General features: G+C 42.5%; 1 protein-coding gene across 1 annotated transcript; it reads left to right on the forward strand.

Moving 5' to 3' along the window:
• The first annotated feature begins 1,511 nt into the window (after nt 1-1,511).
• On the forward strand, nt 1,512-20,771 carry FRZB (frizzled related protein). Its single transcript, XM_058839716.1, has 6 exons — nt 1,512-2,043; nt 10,178-10,225; nt 14,561-14,626; nt 16,877-17,081; nt 17,300-17,363; nt 19,694-20,771. Exons 1-6 carry the CDS (start codon nt 1,590-1,592, stop codon nt 19,802-19,804), a joined length of 948 nt encoding a protein of 315 aa, XP_058695699.1. The 5' UTR covers nt 1,512-1,589; the 3' UTR covers nt 19,805-20,771.
• The last annotated feature ends 807 nt before the right edge of the window (nt 20,772-21,578 follow it).

The following is a 21,578-nucleotide window of genomic DNA, read 5'->3' on the forward strand; positions in this document are numbered from 1 at the left end:
AATAAAATACAGAGATGGGATAATTTCATATTGAAGTAGAAAAGTATATTCATTTATGTCAATGGGTAATTTGCATTGCTCTGGCCCATTTTTCTGGACTCATTCTGAGGGATGCACTGCTCACACTCACTGCTGTCAGACAAGGTCCCCAATATATTCATTTCCCAACTAGCTGGGTAAGGCTTTTCATACACCACATGCTTTTTAAACATGTGTTCTTTTACACTGCTAGGGAAAACTCAAGCCTGAGGCTTTTCTGTGACTAAATTTGAAGAGGTAAGAAGATTAGTAAAAACAGTTCTTTCTCCAATTCCCCCTGCAGATGAGCAAGCTTCCCTTTGCTTGCCTTCATGGATATTTTGCAATCCAGACTCACAGGGTCATGGGCAGCCTGACTGATAGCTCCTAAGACTGCCGCAGGAACATGTGTATGAATATTTCTGCCTCTCTTTGAGGCCCAAATTTCCCTCCAGGAGTGCAAAGAACAAGGTTTTGCTCCTTGAAATTATCATCTGTGGAGGTGGGTAAATAAAAGGTACCTCTATTCCACTGGCTGTATTACAACTTGTTGTTTGCTTGGCATGTGCCTTTGCTGGAACCAGGACATTACCAGCTGAGTTAAAGGGATCAAGGTCTCATCTTCAGTCATAAAATTAAAATCTGCAGAAGAGCCTTTCTAGGCTTTGGACCCTGTGTTTGTGAGTCTGTATTTGTGGCTCACATTCTTTATCTGGCTTCTGAGCATTGGCTTGGGGCAGACAGGTTTCTACTCACAGTTTTGATTTAGGGGCAGAAACTGGAATAACAAATGCCTGATCAAGCAGTTGCTCGTTATGTTTATAACTGGAAATAATTTAGTCAGCTAATAAATGTCAGCTTGTTTTCTCCGTGCAACCTGGTCTAGTGGAAAGTGTCCCTGTCCATGGCACGGGGTTGGAACTAGATGATCTTTAAGGTCCTTTCCAACTCAGAATGTTCTGTGATTCTATGACTATCTGAAGCCACTTTTTTCCAGATCAAGTCGAAGCTCCCTTTATTGCACCACCTTTATTTTGCAAGGTATCTTAAACATTACCTGGCCTCTTCAATTTATTTTTTTTTTTTAACCTTTTGAAAAGAAAGCATCCCCAGCTGCTCAGCCGAATCTCCCCCGTTTTTAATCTTCTCAATATTATTGTTCTCCTCTAAAATTGCTATCGCTATGCCTAGGTGACACGGAGGTGCGCACCTCCTGCTTATTAATCATTTGCAATCAGCATAGTGTGTGCAAAATAAGTAAATAAAATAAAAATAGGCACTTCCTAAGAAGATACGAGTATATCTCCCAGAGAGTGGTCCGAAACCTGAAAAAGTAAGCGAGGTTCTCACTTGGGGAAGAGTTTGATCGCTCGCTCGCCTTCCGGCGAGGACGAGGCGAGTTTCTCCCTGGCAGCAAGCGCTCCCCCGCCTCTCCCCCGCTCGGGGCTCTCCTTTGTTCGGGGCCGGGCGGCGGGGCGGGGGCAGCGCGGAGGGGCCGAGCCAGCCCGGGCGGAGCCGCCCCGAGCCGCGCTCTGCCCGCTCGGGCCCTCGCTCACCTCGGGGCCCGCGGCATGTGGCGAGCGTGGCCGGCGCTGGCCCTGGCCGGGCTGCTGCTGCTGGGGCGGGCGCCGGCGGGGCGGGGAGCGGCCTGCGAGCCGGTGCGCATCCCGCTCTGCAAGCCGCTGCCCTGGAACGTGACCAAGATGCCGAACCACCTGCACCACAGCACGCAGGCCAACGCCGTGCTGGCCATGGAGCAGTTCGAGGGGCTGCTGGGGACCAACTGCAGCCCCGACCTCCTCTTCTTCCTCTGCGCCATGTACGCGCCCATCTGCACCATCGACTTCCAGCACGAGCCCATCAAGCCCTGCAAGTCCGTCTGCGAGCGCGCCCGCGCCGGCTGCGAGCCCGTCCTGCTGCGCTACGGCCACGCCTGGCCCGACAGCCTGGCCTGCGACGAGCTGCCGGTCTACGACCGCGGGGTCTGCATCTCCCCCGAGGCCATCGTCACCGCCGAGGGCGCGGGTGAGTGCGCGGGGACCGGCACCGGCCCGGGGACAATGGGCGGCGGGCGGGGAGGGCAGCCCGGCCCGGCAGCCTCCCCTCCGAGCGCCCTCGCCTTCTCTTTGCTTTGCTCTCCGCTCTTTTGCCGTCTTCTCCCTGCCTTTAGCGGCCGCGCCGCTGCTGGGAAAGTTTTGCTGTTGTGCGCAGAGAGTGTGTGTGACAAGTGACAGCCCCGCCACCGTGCGCGTACAGTGTGCGAGCTGCGGGCCTCGTTCCACACGAACGGGAAGCGCTTTCATGCCGCTCCTCGGTGATCCAGAGGGTGCTGGCAGAGAATGAGGAGCCACCCGAGTGAGGGGCAGCCCCCGGCTGCCGGCTCCCCTTCCTTGCCCCGCTCCTCTCCGCTCCTCTCTGCTCGTCTCCAGCCGCTCCCACCCGGAGCAGGTCGCTCCTTTCCTACACGAGGCCACCACTCCACAGGCTTTGGGGGAAGATCTGTGCCCGGAGGAGTCCCAGGCAGGAGCTGGGGGGGCTGGGGTCTCCCCACCGGCTTCCTATGCCAGTGGTGGCACATGCACACCTGCAGGGGAGGAAACATGGTCAGCACTTAGTGGTCAGCACTGAAGGTACAGGTTACAGCACAGGCTCCCCAGCAGGTCCCTGGGCTCTAGAATCATAGCCAGGTGAGCGAAGTGCAGCCTTCCATTGTGTTTTGTTCCCGACATCCCTGAAGCGAGCCAGGCGCTGCCTTCTGCCCCCGAGTCATCTCCAGTGCTTTCCCGATGGTGTCTGACCGCTGTGGCCTCAGAGGGGCTGCGGGAGCCCCTCGGTGCATCCTGTTCCACCAGCTGAGCTCACTGTGATCCCCCGGGAAGGTTGTGCTGGGTGTCTGGCTGCCATCCAGCAGTGCTGCAGGAGGCAGGAGCATCTCTGCACAGTCAGGTGAGGACTGCTGAGGCTCGGGCTACCACCGTGCCACAAACCTGCTGTGGCTCGAGGATCCTGCTCTTGTCACAGCTGCCCCTGGGCTGGAGGAGTTGGCAGGACACCGCTCCAGTGTGGTGAGCTGAGCACCACAGAAATATTGAATGCGAGGATCTGATGAACAGGAAATTAAAGCAAGCTAGTAGGTGGTTATCACGAGTGAGCTCTGACCTTTTACAAAGTGACTCCAGTTCCTGTATATTTTCAGGAAAGCATTTGCTGCTGGTGGAACCAGGCTACCATTCTCTTTGATGCAAAATTGCAGTGCTGGTGGCTCTGCCAGATATCTCCATCAGGAGAGCAGTGCTGGGGTGGGAGAGCAGACCAGAGGGGTCAGAGTAGAGCAGCACCCATCCACCCCATGAGCTTGTTGTGCTCATCTCTGTCTCTCTCAGTGCCCACAGCTGCAGTGCTGGGAGCAGTGGTTATCACCTTATCACCTCTCTGTCCTCCCCCAGCAGTGGGCTGGGAACGAAAGGGGGATTTTTCATGCTGTGCTCAGCACAGTATTTTACTGTGCTTCTGTCCCACTACCAAATGCTTTATGTCTCCCACTGCCAGTAATGCCAAACGCTGTAATTCCTGTTTTCTTCTCCTAACAAAATATCACGCTTCGGTTTCCTGACCGTGCTCCCCAGCTCAACCTTCCCAGGTAAGCTGCTCTCTCCATCTCCATTTATTTACAGGCCAGACAAACTCTACTCCATCTCTGACTCTATTCTCTTATCCTCTGGACCTCTTGAAACCTCCATGCCCTTGTATCTCCACTCATTACTGCTATTTCCAACTTCTAACTTCTAACTCTTGCCTTTTCCTACTTTTTTTCCCCAGCCTATGAATACAACCATCTATTTTTGCCATCAGCTGCTGCTCTCTGAGGGCTGCAGTCCTGCTGGGGTAGTTTTGGGGAGATGTGGTTTTGAACACCAAGCACCTTTCTCTGCAGCATTGAGGTGCTTTCAAAACCACCTTAAAAATGGCTCCAGCATGAGCTGGGTTTGGCAGGTCTGCAGCAATTTGAAAGCAATCACATTCAAGTCTGGAGGGAGGAAGCTTGGCTGAAATCGCCCCCGAGTTACCTATTTCTGAGGACCTCAGCAGTACAATAACCTCTTTGAGGGATTCCAGGGCCAGATCCATGAAAACTCTCTTTCAGTGAATGAGAACCTGATGACATTCTCATTTCTGGGCTGAATATTTTGAACTGATGCATTATGCACCAGACTGAAAGAATCCTTCTTGAGGGAATAAAACTGTTCTTTTAGAAAGCAGGGGGAAGGATTCCTGTTCTAGGAAGAGGTAAGGTGAACACTTTCAAATCCAATTCTCCAAATAAAGGATTGCAGCTCAGTAGAAGACACGAATAACCAGCTGCCTGATGAGTAGTGTGCAGAATACCTGCTCTTATTTGCCTTCTGCTGTCTGTAAACTACATGTAATAGAACAAGCAGAAATATAATTCACTGTTTCATGGCTCTCTGTTGTAGAAGGGGCTTTTTCTATTCTTCAGAAGTGAAATCTTGCTTTTACTTTCATTCCTCTGCTACCTGTAACAGGGTTCTGCTCTTTCCTTTATTCTTGAGGTTTCTGCATTATTGCTGATGAACATTAGAACATTTGTCTTGTCCCTTCCATAAGGGAGCAGCCTTAGGGATGATGCAGTCAGTGTTTGCCCTTGTCAGAGCAGGGACTGGGTTCACAAGCCCAGTTTCCATCAGTTATATTCCCTGCATCCCAGTAGCCTGTGGCTATTGCAAAATACAGAGGAACTGTGGTTGGTAAAATCTGTGATAAATCTCAGTAAGAAGTTCACTTTCAGACCACAGATATCTTGTAGGACATCTTTCCATTTGAGCCCAGGTGGTGAGAAAGGTGTAGACGCTTGCTGCCAAGGCAGGACCAAGGGGCTGCTGGCCTGGTGAAGGTGTGGGGTGAAGGGGTGAAGCAGCTGCTGCTCTCTCTGTGATGGAGAAAGCTGACAACAGTGCTGTGTTTTGGGCTCAGTTAGAGGAATAGCTGTGCACACCCCCTGGGCTTGTGCTGCTCTCCAAAACCTGAGTGGGAGTGCTGATTGGGAGGTCTTAACTTCCTCACCTTACAGAGACCAGCTTAAAAGAAGTGTCGTGTGGGAAGTGTATGTTTCTCGATTTTTTATTCTCTTTGGGAAACATCTGGGTTCCTTTAACAGCCAGAAAGCAGAGGGATGCTGCAGGCATGGTGTGGGTGTTGTAGAGGCAAGTGTGATGCTGAATATTTTGGCTTTTTGTGGAGGATCCAACAAATCATCATCCAGGATGGAGGATGAAAGAGCATTTTGACAATACATTGACACCCCATATTTCAGATCAGTGCATGCTAATGTCTGAAGTTTCCTATGGCATCTGTCTTACATCTCTGGGAGGTCCTGTTCACCTGCTCCATGTATTTCAGTCTTCACATGCATGTGCTTATTCTTCCTCCAATCTATCAGATTATCTGCTTCCCTCATTCAGGCCCCTGTCAAACCTTCTTAGGTCTGTGAAGCAGCAGGGACTGCTGAGGGACAAAATTGTCTCAAATCTAGAATTTCAGAGGCAGGACCTGTCTTTAGTTTAGCAGGTAATAAGTGGCCAGTGTTGGCATTGGGATGCTAACTAAAAATTTGACATGTGTGCTGTGGCTGCTACTGCCTAGCAGAGTGTTTGTCTCAAGTGAAATGTTTATTCCTGTTTTGAAGAGGGAACTAGCAACAGAACAGTGTGATGTGTACTCTGCATACTGGAAGACAGATTTGTCAGGCAGGTTGTCTCACCATATCTTATTTAGATAAGAATATAGCTTCAAGGCATGTTGGCCTGTTAATAAAGATGTTGTGGAAAAGGGAAGCCACATCACAAGGTATCAACCATGTGTAGTTAACACCCAAACTATGGTAAGATGTCTAAAGAGAACTTTGAATTTTTTTTTAAAAAAAAACACCATCTCTTAAACATTAAAGAAAATTACAGATTATTCACATGAGGGACACCTCTTTTCTTAAATCATATGTTAAGCCATGATTTCCCAAGTCCTCCATGTCTGTCTGGATGAGTTCATAGTAACCCATTAAGTTAATTTGGCACTGCAGGCTTAAAAGACAAGTGAACAAGCCATTTCTCGTGCTTGTTTCTTGTATAGTATTAACTTAATTTCCAAAACAGTGGCTTCCAAGTTCCAGATCAAATCTGTTTTCTGACTCAGTCTTTGCCTAGCTCTACTTAGAGCAGTTTGATGTGCACAGTGCTGCTGGGGGAGTGTTACAGGCTGTGCTAAGGACAAGCAGTCATGCCCATGTTGTTGTTTATAAAATTGGGATTTGTTTAGGTCTTTGCTCAAAACTTGGGAGCAGCCTCATTTCTCAGTTAAATAACACTATAACATTAGTTATATATTATTATGATTATAGTGTTATAACATATAACACTAACTAACTTTCAAGCTTCAAGCCTGAAACAGGACAGGAGAGGTAAATAAGAGAATTTAAATCTTAGTAATGAAGATAACACCAGTGGTGTTAGGCACTCTCACTACTGTTCAGCTGCCTTTGTAGGCTGAGTCCCCTGGATTTTACACACTTACTGTGTAAAAAAAGTAAAAGTTATTTTGCACACTTACTGTGGAAGTGGCTTTTATTTAGCTCTTCTTGTTTTGTTTTATATAAAATCCCTCTGAAAAACAATTAGTTAAGATGGCATCTTGGAAAAAAACAGTTTGGATTTTGTCCCCTGCTCCTAAACAAAATTTAATAGGAAACTTTTGGATTTGACGTCTGGATAGTATTCCCCTCTTTGGCAATCCTGCTAATCATCACTGACAGGTATTTATTTCAGAAGGATTGCTTTGCATAGACAGAACTTGGCAGAGGGTTTGCCCATGCAGAGAAGTGGAACAATAGGAAGTCAGTTGTTTGGGGCTCTTTAAATAGCATTTTTTCCCCCCCATTTGTCTGCTCTACAGCTGAAGGTCTCAGCAGGGCACATCTCCTGGTTGGGAGAGGCCTCTGTCCATCAATCAGGCTGCTAGGGACAGGGGCTGGGGTTTCACAGGGGCTGCCTGGCTGCTCACAGCCACCTGAGATCTGACAGGTGGGGTCTGTAGGATCTGCTGGTGGCAGGCCTGGCCTGGACCCTCTTCCAATCTCCTGTCCCTGCAGGGACCAGCCTGTATGAGCTTCACTGGGGAAAGGGTCAGAGAAATGAGAGGACTTTCCTGAGAGATGTCATGCAGTGGCAGAGGTCTCCAGTCCCCTCCATAAGCCTGTCCATCTTAGACACCAGTCACCCCTGAACTGGCATGAGTGCATTGGAAAGGATAAGCATCAAGGGAAGGTCAATACTTGCCTGGCCCAAGCCCTCCCAAGTCCAGAAATAAACTACAAGCTGATGTATCAGTGGCTGTTCACCCCTCCTTTGCTCACTGGTGGACACAATGCTCTGATGGCAAGGCTGCACTGTCTGAATTACTCTGGCTGCACACTCAGCTGCCTCATTGAGTGTTACTGGTTTGGGGTAGGACAGGTGACCTGGCAGTGCAGAATTAGGGGATGTGTGGAGGCTGGGGTGTGTTGTAATTTGGTTAAGAAGAAGTTGTGCACTAAGAGTGCACGGGAACATCTGGCATACAGCAGGGGAGCTCCACGCTTGTTTGCAGGACCAGGTTTATAGTGGCCACATCGAGTGCTCACCAGTCCTCCTCCTGTTGGTGTGAGCTCAAAGGACAATTCCTCAGCCAACACCCACGAGCATCATATCCCACATGGGCCAGGGAAGGCTGTGGACCCTTCACTGGGCTCTGGTTTATTTTGAGCTGTGATTTCAATGTGAATTGGACTAGGTTTGCTCAAGCACCATGAAGTCCTGCCTGCTAGGATCCATCCTTAGTTTAGATAGGGACAGTGCACTTCAGGGCTTCTTTTTCCTTCTATGGGTGGAAGATGGTCAGCATTTAATCTGATACTTCTCTTGCCTTCTCCATGATGAAGATTTTTTCCTGTCCCCAGTAACAATTTTGATGGAATGGGGAACGTGCTTTGAAGGTATCAACAAACTATCCCTGAAATGCCTGTCTTGGTAGGAATTTTAGCTTGCTGGGCCACATGAAAAGCCAGAGGAGATGGCTTGGTCATATGCAGAGAGCCTTCAAGGAAACCTGAGAATGTTTCTGGTGACTGAGAGGAGCAGTGGATCTGGAGAGTTTTCTCTGCAGGGGTTTTGGATGCCCAGAGTGCTGAAATGCTTGGGCCAGTCCTAGGTACACAGAGAGGCCTGTGTGGCCACCTCTCTGTGGCTGGTGGCTGGAGGATTTTGCAGATTTCTTGTCTCTAGTTGGAGCAGATGCTTTTACCACATCAGAAGGAATTGTAGATTTAAAGCTACAGCTTGGCTGAATGAACAAGACAATAGATAATTGGCCCAGGAGAGGAAGAATGAGAAGTGTGGTCACCCTTTTGTTTACCATTTGCAGAAGGAAGCCATTTCATTTCCACTTTCATCACATCCTGGAATACCAGAACGCATTTGATACAATATAAAATGTGTTCTTAATGCATTGAGAATAACTCAGGTGAATAATCAAAATCAAACATGTAAGTAAGAATCAGCTTGTATAGTTTGGCTTGTTACAAGGCAGCATGGTGAGGATTCAGAGGTTCTGTGGAAGTACCCAATTGCAAAGATCAAATTGGCTTCATAAAAATATAATTTTTTTCCTATAAACAAAGATCCTGTGGTAGTTTGAAACTTTCTTTGCAAGAAAATGGATGTAGTGAATTATTAGCTGCAGGATATTGAATATAAAAGAGCATCTGTTGAATCTTTCTATGCTGTTCTCTATACCCTTTACTCTTTATATTGGTTAGAATAATTATTCCTGAAGTCTCAAATTTTTTGAAGTTAATTGTTATGTGAGAGAATTAGTTGTTTTTCAGTTTTACTCTTGCCCTGACTGTGATTTAGCTGCATCCTCATTTATGTAAATGAAGTTTTATATTGCTGTGAGTAGTATAAGTATTCATTAAGTGGAGATTTTAATTTTTTTTAAACAAGGATGGCAAAATTAAAAGGTTAGCTAAGTAATATTATTTTTCTTGCAAACAGGTATTTACAGAATTTGTGATTAAATAATGATCCTGGCCTTTAAAATTTAATGCACACATCTAAAGCCATCATGAATACTGAGTATCATGAGTGTCCTGGTTATTTTCTTACAGCTCAGGCTGCAAGAGAGGAGCATTTGTTACATTGGTTGTTCTACATTGTAAAGGCAGTGAAGTATTATGTAAGAATCTAAGAAAGATGATTGTGGGATGCCAGATTCTAGAACTGGAAGAGCAGCATAAATGACTTAAGTGTGCAAAATTACAGAAGGGCTTTTTCTTTGAAAGCTTATTTGTTTTTCCATTTTATGTGCCATTCTAATAAAGTATCCTGCCTCTCTCCCAGTTCTTGTTCCTCTTGCATTTATTTTTGTCCTTAGCTCATTCAAGGTTATATGCATTAACATATTTCTTTTTTTCATGATTAAATATATGTACAAACCCATTAAATTGTGTGATTTAATAAATAGGTTTGAAATGATACATTTTGCTAATGTGGGACACACTCCACTTATGAATGTGTCTGAAAGCAGTTCTTTGGGCATAGTGCCTTTTTAAACTTCTGTTCCTTATCTGTCCTTCAGAGCAATCAGTGTGTGGGAAGGTCTGAAACATTTATTTTGGCATTTACTTCAACAGTATGATTATGGTCGGTTGATTTGATTTCCTCAGTAACCAAAAAAATCCCCAAAAGTAATTTCTCCTTCATCATCTAATTAAATGCAAACACTACATGTGTTTTCTGTAGGTGATCAAAATTCATGGCATGAATGTCAACCCTTGTCTGAAACCTGCCAGTCTGTAGCAATGGAAATGGGATATTTAGTCTGCTTCAGCATTTAACATGAGGTGCTGGTTTCAGGTGAAATTTGGGTAAGACGTTGTGTCAGCTTTACTGGACTGACCCCATGAACATTACAAACTGTTTATTAGTAAAGCTATTAAGTTTCTACCTGCTAAATATTAGAGAAAGAGAAAACATTGTCGTGTGGGTGTAGTGAAATAATCCAATATTAAAAATACTAACATTTCTTTCCATGTTTTACAAATCCATGCCAGATTTCCCTATGGATTCTAATAATGGCAACTGTAGAGGCGCTGGCATTGGTAAGTACATTCTTATAAAACTGTATCATAAGCTGTAGACTTTCAAATCCTTTAAATATTTAATTAGGTAAGAGGGGTACTAAGTGATAATTACCTAAATACTTACTCTTGACTGAGAAGACTGCAGATTTTGCTTTTGCATTCCACGGGCAGGTAGGATTTGGGGCTGGTCAGCCTCAAAATGTCCATCAAACCAAGAGGGCTGTGCTGGTTTTACTAGAAGTTTTGTCTTGAACAGAGAGTTCATTAATAATCATTAAATTGACTTTTCCCTGGCCAAAACCAGTGAAGATAATGGTTCATTCTGACCTTAAAGTTTTCAAATGAAATTCGGTACTCTTTGTAGATAATGGCAATACTCCTGTTAGCCTGAGGAAGTTGAGGGTGGCACCCTCTGAGGCTGGTTTTATTCCAGCATGTCCCCTGTTGCTTTTTATTTCTGTTTTGTCTTTGCTGGAACTGAATAAATCTGAATAAAACCCCTTGAGGATTACCACTGCTTGCCAATGCAAAGAAGCAAAGCCTAGGATGGTAGCTAATAATTGTAGGAATGTGAATATTTTGCTCAAGCAAACCAGTGACTGTAGATTTCCTTGAATTTTATTACGATTCAATCCAAAGTTCTCCTCTTACGCCTTTGTCAAGAATCTGAGACCTGGAAGCTTAGCATTAACCTTTCTTTCCTTCTGCAGAGGTGCTGATGAGCTACAGTGTGCACTGATGTTCACTCCAACAGTATAAACACCTGGGCATGGTTGTTGAACCTAACATTAGATACCTATACATATAATTTCAGCATTAAGCTCTGTGACCAAATTGCAAAATTGTATTAGTAATGCCCAGTTTATAGCGCAGTTTAAAAATTTGATCGGTAGGTCCCAATATGAAGGCAGCTGTATTGGTGCAAAATGTTCTTTAAATCACAGTTCAAACCCTCTAGAAACCCAGGTGCAGTTAAAAAAACCTCATAAAAACAAGCCTTTTAACAAGCTTTGCTTTAAATTCCCTTGAGCATGGGACCATGTCTGGAAGACTTGCTGAAGATATTCGTTACTAACATTAGGATCTTAATAGTTTGAAGCCCTTTTCAATTGTGTCCCATTGAGGAAGCAGGGATTTCCTGCTCGATGCAGACTGTACAAAGAGCATAGAAGCTTCACTTTCAGCATGAAAGCAAAGCTCTCAATGTCATATATCCAAAATGTGAAGCATATCTTTACTGCTGCCTGTCCAGAGGCATGTAATTCCAGTGAGTGACCCTGCAGTGGAAGAGGAAGGTTTCAGTCATGTTGTTACTGTTATGATGCTTTTCAATGACTGAAGGCAAAACCAGAACTAAAAAAAAAATCCCATCTAGAAAATAGGGTGAGGATGCACAGAAAACTTGCTGATGCAATATCTGCTGATATCACTGCCTTTTACTGTACACACATGATTTCTGGTTCAGTGTGCTACATCAGTTTGAACTGACAAACACAGTTGGACCACCTAAAAGGCCGTGTTTCAAAATGGCTTTATTTATATGTTCAGTAAAGTGAATTTACAGTTCTGCCATTGTAAATAGAGACCTTTTGTTCATTTGTTTTGCAAGTGGCAAACTGGTGTATTTCTTTTTAAATCCTATTCTCAGCTTTGTGATTTTTGCATCTTATGGCTTATGCTGCTGTGCATGGTCACAGGGAACAGGACTCATGGGTTATCCCTGTTGGAGACACATTTTTTTCCCTGGCAGTGTCTGCTGGCAAAACTTTCCCTCCGAGTCTGCATGGGGGTTTTTTTGGGAGACCATTTTACCTCTGTTGGCAGTGAACCACATTGTTTTCTGCTTGATCACATGCTTCTAAAGTCTCTTAGAAAATTTTCTAGAGTGTTTTTTTTTTTATTTATCCTGTATCTGGGAAGCATTTGCCAGGTTTTTGCCTGTACAGGTCAGCCAGGTTTTCAGCCTTGCATGCACATATATTTAAGATGACACACATGTTTCTTGGTAGCAACCCACGGGGAAAACCATTCTCCTGTGTAGTCCATGTCTTTTGGCATTTACAGAGTGAAGTTTTCAAAGAGAGATTTTGAGCAGTTGGTAGTCCTATATTTACTTGAAAAGAAAATTTAATCTCAATCAAAGCCAGTGGGAGCCTCTGCTGCCTGTCTCTGTGCTTGGGATGTACTGTTGTGGTCTCTGAGCTCTTCTGGTAATTCTGGCAGCTTCTGAGGAGGCTGTCAGGTAGGATGGGATTTTCCCTCAGCATCAGTTGATGCAGTACATTTTTATAGCCACATTTTTTGGGTGTTCCCACTCCCTGGGGGAAGGTCAATATTTGCCTTCCTTTGAAAATCACTGTACCTGGAACTGGGAGAGACGAATTGGTTCTGCCTCTCACCCTGGCAAATGAGTTTTGTGTTAGTTTCTGTATCTCTAAATAGTAATTAGCAATAATGCAGCATTTTGTACAGCTCTTTTAAATGGAACTTTAAAAAACACAAGGGTGCCTAGGAGGTTCTTCAGTAAGAACATGGGCAGGTCTATAATTTAGAAATAGAACTAGACTAATAAAATATATTCTAAAATTAATCAATGTTGCCTTAAAACTGAAGGAAATGTGAGACTGTGTTCTTGTCTTGCAATTTAGTCTATTTTATTTTGCCTGGGACACAGTGCAATGTACTGTAGAGTGGTACAGCTTGTTGGACTTGAGTGCTGAGGTGCCTGTGTGAGTGTGGGTCATAAAAGCACATCTTTTATGCTCTGTTTCAAGGCAACTTATAAAAAGAGTTATAATTTGTCCTGCAGTATCCATGAGCTCACAAAGGCAGAAGGGAAGCCAAAAATCACTTCCCTTCTCTGCTTTTGTTATTTTAACACGAGCACATAGAAAAGTCTGTAGGACTCTATATATAGATTCCTGAGGATGTGTTTGAAATTCAAGGAAATAATACACTTTTCTTTTGAAATGTTTTCCTCTTTCCTGTTTTGGGTTGTTTTTTTTTGTGTTGGTTTTTTTTTTTTTTTTGTATTTTCAACTACTAAAATTCTTCCAATGGAAAATAAATAATGATTTGAGAAGTTGGTAACCGTATGATTGCATCTCTTTCTTAATTTTTTTTCATACACTGGAATCTTATATAATAAATAAAAGTTCTTTTTCAGACTCTTCATGTTGGATTTACCTAAATCAACAGCTTATATGCATTGATATTTAGAATGATGGTGTATAGAAATAAGATGCCTTGAATTTTCTTCCATTTATGCCAAATCAAATGTCAAAATAGATGGCCATGCATATGTAATACTGGGATCTGCTGTTTGAAATTACTCCACCAAAGCTGCTCTGCCTATTTTACTAGTGTAAAAAATAGTGTTACTAGTGTAAAATAAGTAAATATTTGCAGTAGAACAACCAGCCCTGAAACACCAGTGGTGTTTATGAACACCACTGTGGGTCTGGAGCTTCAGTGTTAGCATTCCCTGGGCACTAATGAAAATGTTTTTACCTCTCTTAAGAGTTCCCAGCTGTCTGGCATCTGCACCTTTGGAAATGCTGCTCTGACAGTGCTTATTTGTGTTGTTTTTTGAAGGCTATCCTTCTGGCCACAGGGGCTGAGAATTTCTCTATTTTCATTAAACTTGGGCTTCTGGGTCATAATAAAATTGTGTAAAATTTACACAATTCCTAATGGTGAATTCAATGGACCTCTCAGCAACCTGATCTAGTTGAAGGTGTCCCTGCTTATTTGCAAGGGGGTTGGACTAGATGGCCTTTAAAGGTCCCTTCCAATGGCAACTATTCAATTAATGCCTGCTATCCAGAATATCCCAGTTTGCTAAACTAATCTGAGCTACATAGGGTTCAAAAAAGTGTTCACTCTTGCACTACCATAGTATTTTCTTTCTGTGTCTCTCTTATGGTCTGTATTATAAAATGAACAGAAAGGAGGGAATTCCTTAAGTCTTGTGCAGAAGAGAGAACAGCATTGCAAGGATGGAATTACAGCACCTGTGAGCCCAGGATTGAACCTTGGATTGGCTTAAAATGATGATTCTGTCACTTCAGACTCAAAGTCTGTGTGTCTTCGTTGTTGTGTTGTGGTTTGGGTTTGTTTTTTTTTTTAAATTTCAGTATGTCAGGTTTTCTCCTAAAAAACATTTAATGTCTCATGCACAATTCCACATCTCCCAGCAGAATAGGCCAGGAATGCCCTGTGGCTTTTAGTATTTCACTGCAGTAAGAAAGTCAACTCAGTGAAATTTTTGTTAGGTGTGAGCTGAAGGTTTTGGGAAGATTGTCACTGAATACATGCCCTTTTCTACCTAAACAAAGCTTTCTGTTTCTGTAGACCGCTGCAAGTGCAAGCCTGTAAAGGCTACCCAGAAGACTTATCTACGCAACAACTACAACTACGGTAAGAGCAGCTGCTTGGCCAGCTCCCAGCTTGTTTTAAGGCTGCAGGAAGGGGAAAGTTCTCATTAAAAAAGCCTAAAAAGTTCATAGTTACTGATGGTAACCCAGTATTACTTGTTACAGGAGGAATGTGTAGTCTGAAACAGTTCCAAATTAAAAGGATGGGGGGGATTAGCTTAATATGTTAGCACAAGAGTATTTTTGGTGAGTTAGTTCAGTTTTAGTGCTGGCATTTGGGGTTCACGTACTTCTCTAGTGTGAAGAGTGATGCAACAAAAATGACATTGTGGGCTGCTGTGCCTGAACTGCATTTGTGATTTCAATTATGCTCAGCTTTTGCAGAGGGGAATGTTTTTAGTGGCTTTCATGGCCACTAGCTCTCCATGAGATCCAGCAGGTTCTCTTCCTTCTGGTGTATTCAAGCCAGCTGTGAGCATCTTGCCAGCTGTGTTATGCTGTCAGCAACACCTGTAAAAGTGCACATGTCCTCATCTTCAGGCATATCACAGCTCCAGGCTCATCTTTTCCTTCATACTGTTTGTTTCAAGCCAATTAGGCCAATGAAGACACTGAATACTATGACAGGAGCTGAACAGTTGGGCCCTTCCTTGCTGCAAAAACCAGGCCTTTTTTAAGCATTTAGGCCTTTACCAGTTAAACAGTTTTAAATCACAACAAGCATAATCCAACCAACCACCATACACCACGATGTGAACACACAATGTTTATATAACTTGTTTTTCTGCCTCTGATTCAGCTGAGTCTCTTTCCCATAGCCCTTTTCTGCTTAGCCAAAGTAGCAGGCCTGAGCCATGGTTTTACATGGGTAACAAGGCCCTTATTTTGTAAGGCTTTACCTATATGCAACACTTCATTTTTTCCCATTAATCAGGCAAAGAGCCTTAGTCTCAGTGAACTTGGAAGCTTTATTTAAATGGTAGCAATTGTATAGTAAATATTACAATTACACATTTATAAAACCAGAGTCAGGCAATCTTTTAAAAATAGTTGCTGTTAAAAGCTATAAAATTATAACTGTATTCAAAACACTTTTTTGGTCACTTGTCAGTTTTATGTTGTTTTGGTGGATTTGTTTATAAAAAAAATGAGAGTGACTATTCTCTAGTCAGAAACTGCATATGACAGAGTCATTGAGTATGCTCCTGTCCATTTTCTCAAGCTTTTGAAATTAAATAGCTTTCCAAAGGCATTTGAAATAGCTCCAAACTAAAGCAATATTTTATTTTGAGATCTTAAAAGGTTTTGAGAAAGGGGATTACTTGGGGTAAATTGTGCGTACTAGATGCACAATTCAGTGTTTGTTGGCAGTGTTATTTAATGTGCCTGGAATACATGCTGGTTAATGATTGTTATGGGCAGTGCACGTGAAGTGAGATGTGTAAGTTCGTGGTTTTCTTTCTTTTATATTACCTTTTTCACATAGGAGACATTTGGAATTTGGGGTATCTCCTATTTTTAGTGTGGAAAGGGACTCTTGTTTGCAGGCTGTGAATGATGTGGCATTCTTTAGAGCATGACCTCTGGGTTGGCTTTGCATTTCCATGTGGTATCAGTTCACTGGTCACCATGAGAGAATGAAAAGCTTTGCCTTTGAAAGGCAACCTTTCCTCCTGGGCAACTTAAGGCAAAAAGAAAGGGTGAGAGAGGAAACAATTAGAGAGATCATTGGGTCAAGATCAGGAGCATTTGGAGTTCATAAAGAGCAGAGCAGATTAGTGCTGGGTCACTGGAGAGAATAAAAAAAGGTAAGGGCCTGTCATCCAGCAGAATTAGTGATATGAGAAGTTTTAATGCTCATTCACTTTTTGTGTAAGGTTGAGAGTGATAAAGTCTGCTCATCTGTGCTGCAGGTAGTCAAAGAGGGAACAGTCACAGCTCAAGGGAGAGGCAGAGCATACAAGAAATAGATTTAATATATTTAATGTGGAAAGGGTGAAGAGGAAAGGAAGGAAGGAAGTCAAAGCCCAGCTTTAACAGGATGTAAATCCAACTGGTACATAACTCCTGCTCCTGACCATGTTATTAAGGGACTTACTGAGCTGCCTGGAGCTCCTTGGTGGAGGGTGAAGTAATGAAGGGAAGAGATGGAGGCAGAGACATTGCAGGAGTTCAGCTAAGCTTCTGATAAAGGACCATGCAAAAGACTAATCCCAGAGGTCACCAAGAACGGTTTAGGAGTGACCTGCATTATCTGCTGCTTCTAACAATGCTCTTTGTGACTTTTCCCCAGTCATTCGGGCTAAAGTGAAGGAGGTGAAGACTAAATGCCACGACGTCACCGCAGTAGTGGAAGTAAAGGAGATCCTGAAATCTTCCCTAGTGAACATTCCAAAGGACACTGTAAACCTTCACACCAATTCTGGCTGCCTGTGTCCACCCCTGAGTGCCAAGGAAGAATACATCATCATGGGCTACGAGGATGAGGAGCGCTCCAGGTAACTTTATGTGTCATCGCTTGGTGCTGCTGTTCCCCTGTCATAAAGCTGAATGCCGGAGCCAAAAGGAAGGAAAACTTGGTGTGGGTGTCTGAACATCTCCTTCATGGTGTTCAGGGAGGAGGGCAAGGCTCTCTGCAGGCACAGAGATCTTAAGTCTTGTGTGTGTTGGGTTGTGTAGCCTCCAGATGGAGTAACTGGTTGTCTCTGCTGTGTAGGTTACTCTTGGTGGAAGGCTCCATAGCTGAGAAGTGGAAGGAACGTCTTGGTAAAAAAATAAAGGTAAGAAAATGCCTCACCAGAAGTCAAATGTTGTGGGTGCTATAAAGCATCTATCTATCTTTTCAAAATATGGGAAGAAAATGCATATGCTGTCTCCTGCTAATTAATATAATGTATCAAAAACTAACTTGGTGTGTTATTTGCTGTATTACTTAGAACTGCATGCTGAGTAAATTAAAGGGATACATTAAATTACTCCAAAGTATCCCAGTGTAGCAGCAGTCAAAACCTCTGTCTCAAAAAAGCAAATTGCAGGAGTCTTTTAATTCTGCAGGCAAGCTGTGTGTTCCACAACACATGCCTGTTTAGTTGGGGTGGTGATATGAATTAAAGTAAAACAAACTGATCATGGGCTTTACAAATGTTTTCAGAATCAGTCAAGGTTATACTTTCAAGATTTAATATTATTTAAATGGAGTTCTGCTCTCACCAAATTTTGTGGATTAACAACTATTTAAAATTAATTATTTTAAAATAACTATTATATTAACTATTTTAAATTAATCTTCCTGACTTGGCTGAGGGAGGAACCTGATGGGGAAGTCATGTGACAGCAATGAGCTCAAATGCAAGCCATGCATTATAGAATCACGGAATGGTTTGGGGCTGGAAGACCTTAAAGCCCATCTTGTTCCACCCCCTGCCATTGGCAGGGACACCTTCCACTATCCCAGGATGCTCCAAGCCTGTCCAACCTGGCCTTGGACACTTCCACAGCTTCTCTGGGCAACCTGTCCCAGGGCCTCACCACCCTCACAGACAAGAATTTTAAATATAATATAATATAATACAATACAATACAATATCTGTCACTTTAAAGCCATTACCCCTTGTCCTGTCATTACATGCTCTTGTAAAAAAGTCCTTCTCCATCTCTCTTGTAGCCCTTTTAGGTACTGGAAGGTACTCTGAGATCTCCCTGGACCCTTCTCCAGGCTAAGCAACCCCAGCCCTCTATATGAAAATACATCTCTTTTTTTTCTGACTTAAGTATTTTCTAATGCCTTCCAAGTTCTGGAATATTACTATTTTCTGTTTCGATGCACTGCAAAGTATCAGTGGTTTTGACATTATTAGGAGTGTCACTTTATGCAGAATATTCTTATTTTGACACAGTTTCTCAGCCATTCATTTGCCATAATGGTTGTGCCTGTGCAAACCAGTCTTCTCCTCCACTCAGCTCTTTCTTCATCAGTGTGAGGGTCACTAGCAGGAGAATACTGTTGTGTTTATAAAAGCAAGATTTTCTGTGCACATTTCTCACATCAGAGGAGATTACAGGAGTGAGAAGTTACAGGGATCTTATTTCAGGTTGTTTGATTTGGCAGAACCCTAGGAAATCCAGTGCCACAGAGAAAATATCACATTGCTGCCATGGGCTGACTTCTGCTCAGTTTCAGTTCTTGGGTGGTAACATCATTTGTTGGAATTTTTTTGGGGGAATCACACTTACTCTCTCACTTACTTCCCTGTTGTCTGCTGTTGAAGACACTGCCACGTCACCACCCACTTATCATCATCATCTTCCTTTCCAAGAACATCAGCATAAATATGGTCATATCAACATAAATATAGTTGCACCAACTATATTTATTATGTGTTTTTTTTTTTTTTACTGTGATTTCTGTTGCCTGCAAAACAGATAAATAAATAAATAAATCATATTTTTTTAAAAAAATTAAATATTACGATTACACATTTGTAAAACCAGAGTCAGACGATCTTCATTTAAAAATTAAATAATGAAAATTAAAATAATAAAATAATAAAATAATAAAATAATAATTAATAATTAAATAACGAATTAAATAATTAAATAATTAAATAAAATAATAAAATAATTAAAATTAAAATAATTAACACTATATTAAAATAATTTACTATTAAAATAGTTGCTGAATAACTATTAAAAACAGTTAAAAGCTGAATAAATTAGAACTGTATTCAAACACTTCTTTGGTCGCTTTGTTAACTTTTTTAAATCAACAAAAATCCCTTGGCTGTTTTTTCATGCTGCTTCCCCCCAAGGCTGCATGATTAGCTTCATTTAAATTAAATTATTTCAGAGGTGAGTCCCCCTTGTGCTGAAGCCACTATGCCACGTGTCAGACCCTTCACCCACAGAGGCTACAAGAAAGCTGGGATTTAAATGACTATTTAAATGACTTTCCCCAATAAGCTCTCACTGCGCCCTTGAGCCCGGTGCGGGGTGCCATGGTGGAAACACCAACTTCTGTTAAACTTTTGTTTTGTTTCTCTGCTCTTGCTGCTGTTTGTGGACACGTGGTTCCGTGTTCTCCCTGCTGATTTCTTTGCCTTTCCATCTGCAGCGCTGGGATCAGAAACTCCGCCACCTTGGGAAGGGGAAGGGAGAGGCTGGACACAGCGACTCGGCTCCCAAGCCTGGCAATCCCAGCAGTGCCCAGCAGCCACGCAGCTAAACCTGGGCTGCTGCACGCTGACATGCAGGGGGACTGTCTACCAAGACTTCATTGTTGGAGCAGCAAAGGAGGAATTGCACTATTGCACGTTATATTCTATTGTTTACTACAAAATAATGTTTTAGCTTTTATTAGTTTTTATTCTCCCTCTCGTTTTCCAACTTTTTTTCTTTTTGGATATGTGCAAGTTCTGGAAATGTATATTTTTTTTTTTTTTCTGTTACTAAGAACTGTAGAAAACTGCCCTTATGAGATGAAGAATGAACATGTCCTTGTCTATCTACCTTTTTATCCCCTGAATCTTCTTTGGGAGAAAATTCTGATGCAAGCAGGAATGAAATCTGGCAAAGACCAGTGCTTAAAGTCATGACTCACACTGGCTTTCCCTGTTCACTCTTTCTTGGTCACTGTTTGCTGAAACTTGCTCTCTTTTGTGTAGATTGTTATTTGGGTTTAAGTGTATTGTTTTTTATATTTGAAATATAATTCTGAAATTCATAACTTTTTTTTTTTGTTAAGAGAACTGTTTGAATCAATACAGTTTTATTAAGTTTTCTTACAGATAAACCACTTGTATAAGGCAGAGTCTAAATCTTTCCTGCAACAAACACAATGTGCATTTCCACAGGGAACCTGGGTTTTCCAGTGCTTTGGACCTTGAAGGAAAGATTGTCTGGTTCTGTAACCATGATTTATAACATGTTTCTTCTCTTATAATGGCAGTTTTTTTCCCCTTTTCTCAGCTGAGTTATAGGAGTAGACAGATTTGCCAGGCCTGCTTCTCAGTACAGCTGCAGTTTTAGCCTTTTGATTTTGTGTTGTTATTCTTAAGTCCGTGCCTACATAAACAAATGTTCAATACATAACATATGTCCAATAAAAGAATTGTAGTCGCCAACACAGACCTTACCTGACTTCTGAACCAACATCATACTGCTAATACTACTCTTGAAAATATAAAAACCAAAAAAACCTTAATTTTTGTGTTTTAGTAGAATTCTTTGCTGATGGCGCCAATATATTCGAAATTATCTTTGTTTTTCCTGCTCTCCCATGCTTAAAAGAAATTAAAATGGGGTACATCAAAGAGCAATCCTCTTTGGCATAGTCTGCAAAGGGGAACTGGCTCTACTTACAAGCAGCAAATTACTGTTGTGTTCTAGGTGTCAGTACTGTCTTTAGGGCTGCCTTTCAGTAAGAAAATAGTGTTGAGTTGTTGGGTGGTTTGAAAAGATGATGATGAGAAGTAGGACCAAAGTATTTGGTATCTTACAGTAATGCTGTTTTTAAGATTTCAGTTAATAACCAGCAGTCTTGGGACAGGTTTTCCACCAGGCTGGATACCAAGAAAGTTTGAAAAGAACAACATCCTGCAACACTCAAATTTTTATTTATTATTAAAGGAATAATTTAGGGGAAAGATTAGCTCTGAAAGCTGGCAGAAGGATATTAATCCTCCAGGTATTAAATCTCCAGTATTTTCTCAGAATCACACAGATCACAGAATTATTTAGGTTGGAAAAGAGCTGCAGGATCATCAAGTCCAAGGGTTGATTGATCTCCACCACGTCAACTAGACCAGAACACTAAATGCTATGTCCTGTCTTTTCTTGAAGAGCTCCAGGGATGGTGACTTTAAAAAGTATTTCTACTGAGTTGGTAAATAATGAAACAATTTGTTGTGTTTAAACCTCAATAAGAAAAAAGTGAGCAGCATTTGTAACAGTCACACATGTCATGATATTACAGTGAAAATATTTCCCTAATTGGAAGC

The sequence above is a fragment of the Poecile atricapillus genome, chromosome 5 (assembly GCF_030490865.1).
Source record: "Poecile atricapillus isolate bPoeAtr1 chromosome 5, bPoeAtr1.hap1, whole genome shotgun sequence".
NCBI lineage: Eukaryota > Metazoa > Chordata > Aves > Passeriformes > Paridae > Poecile > Poecile atricapillus.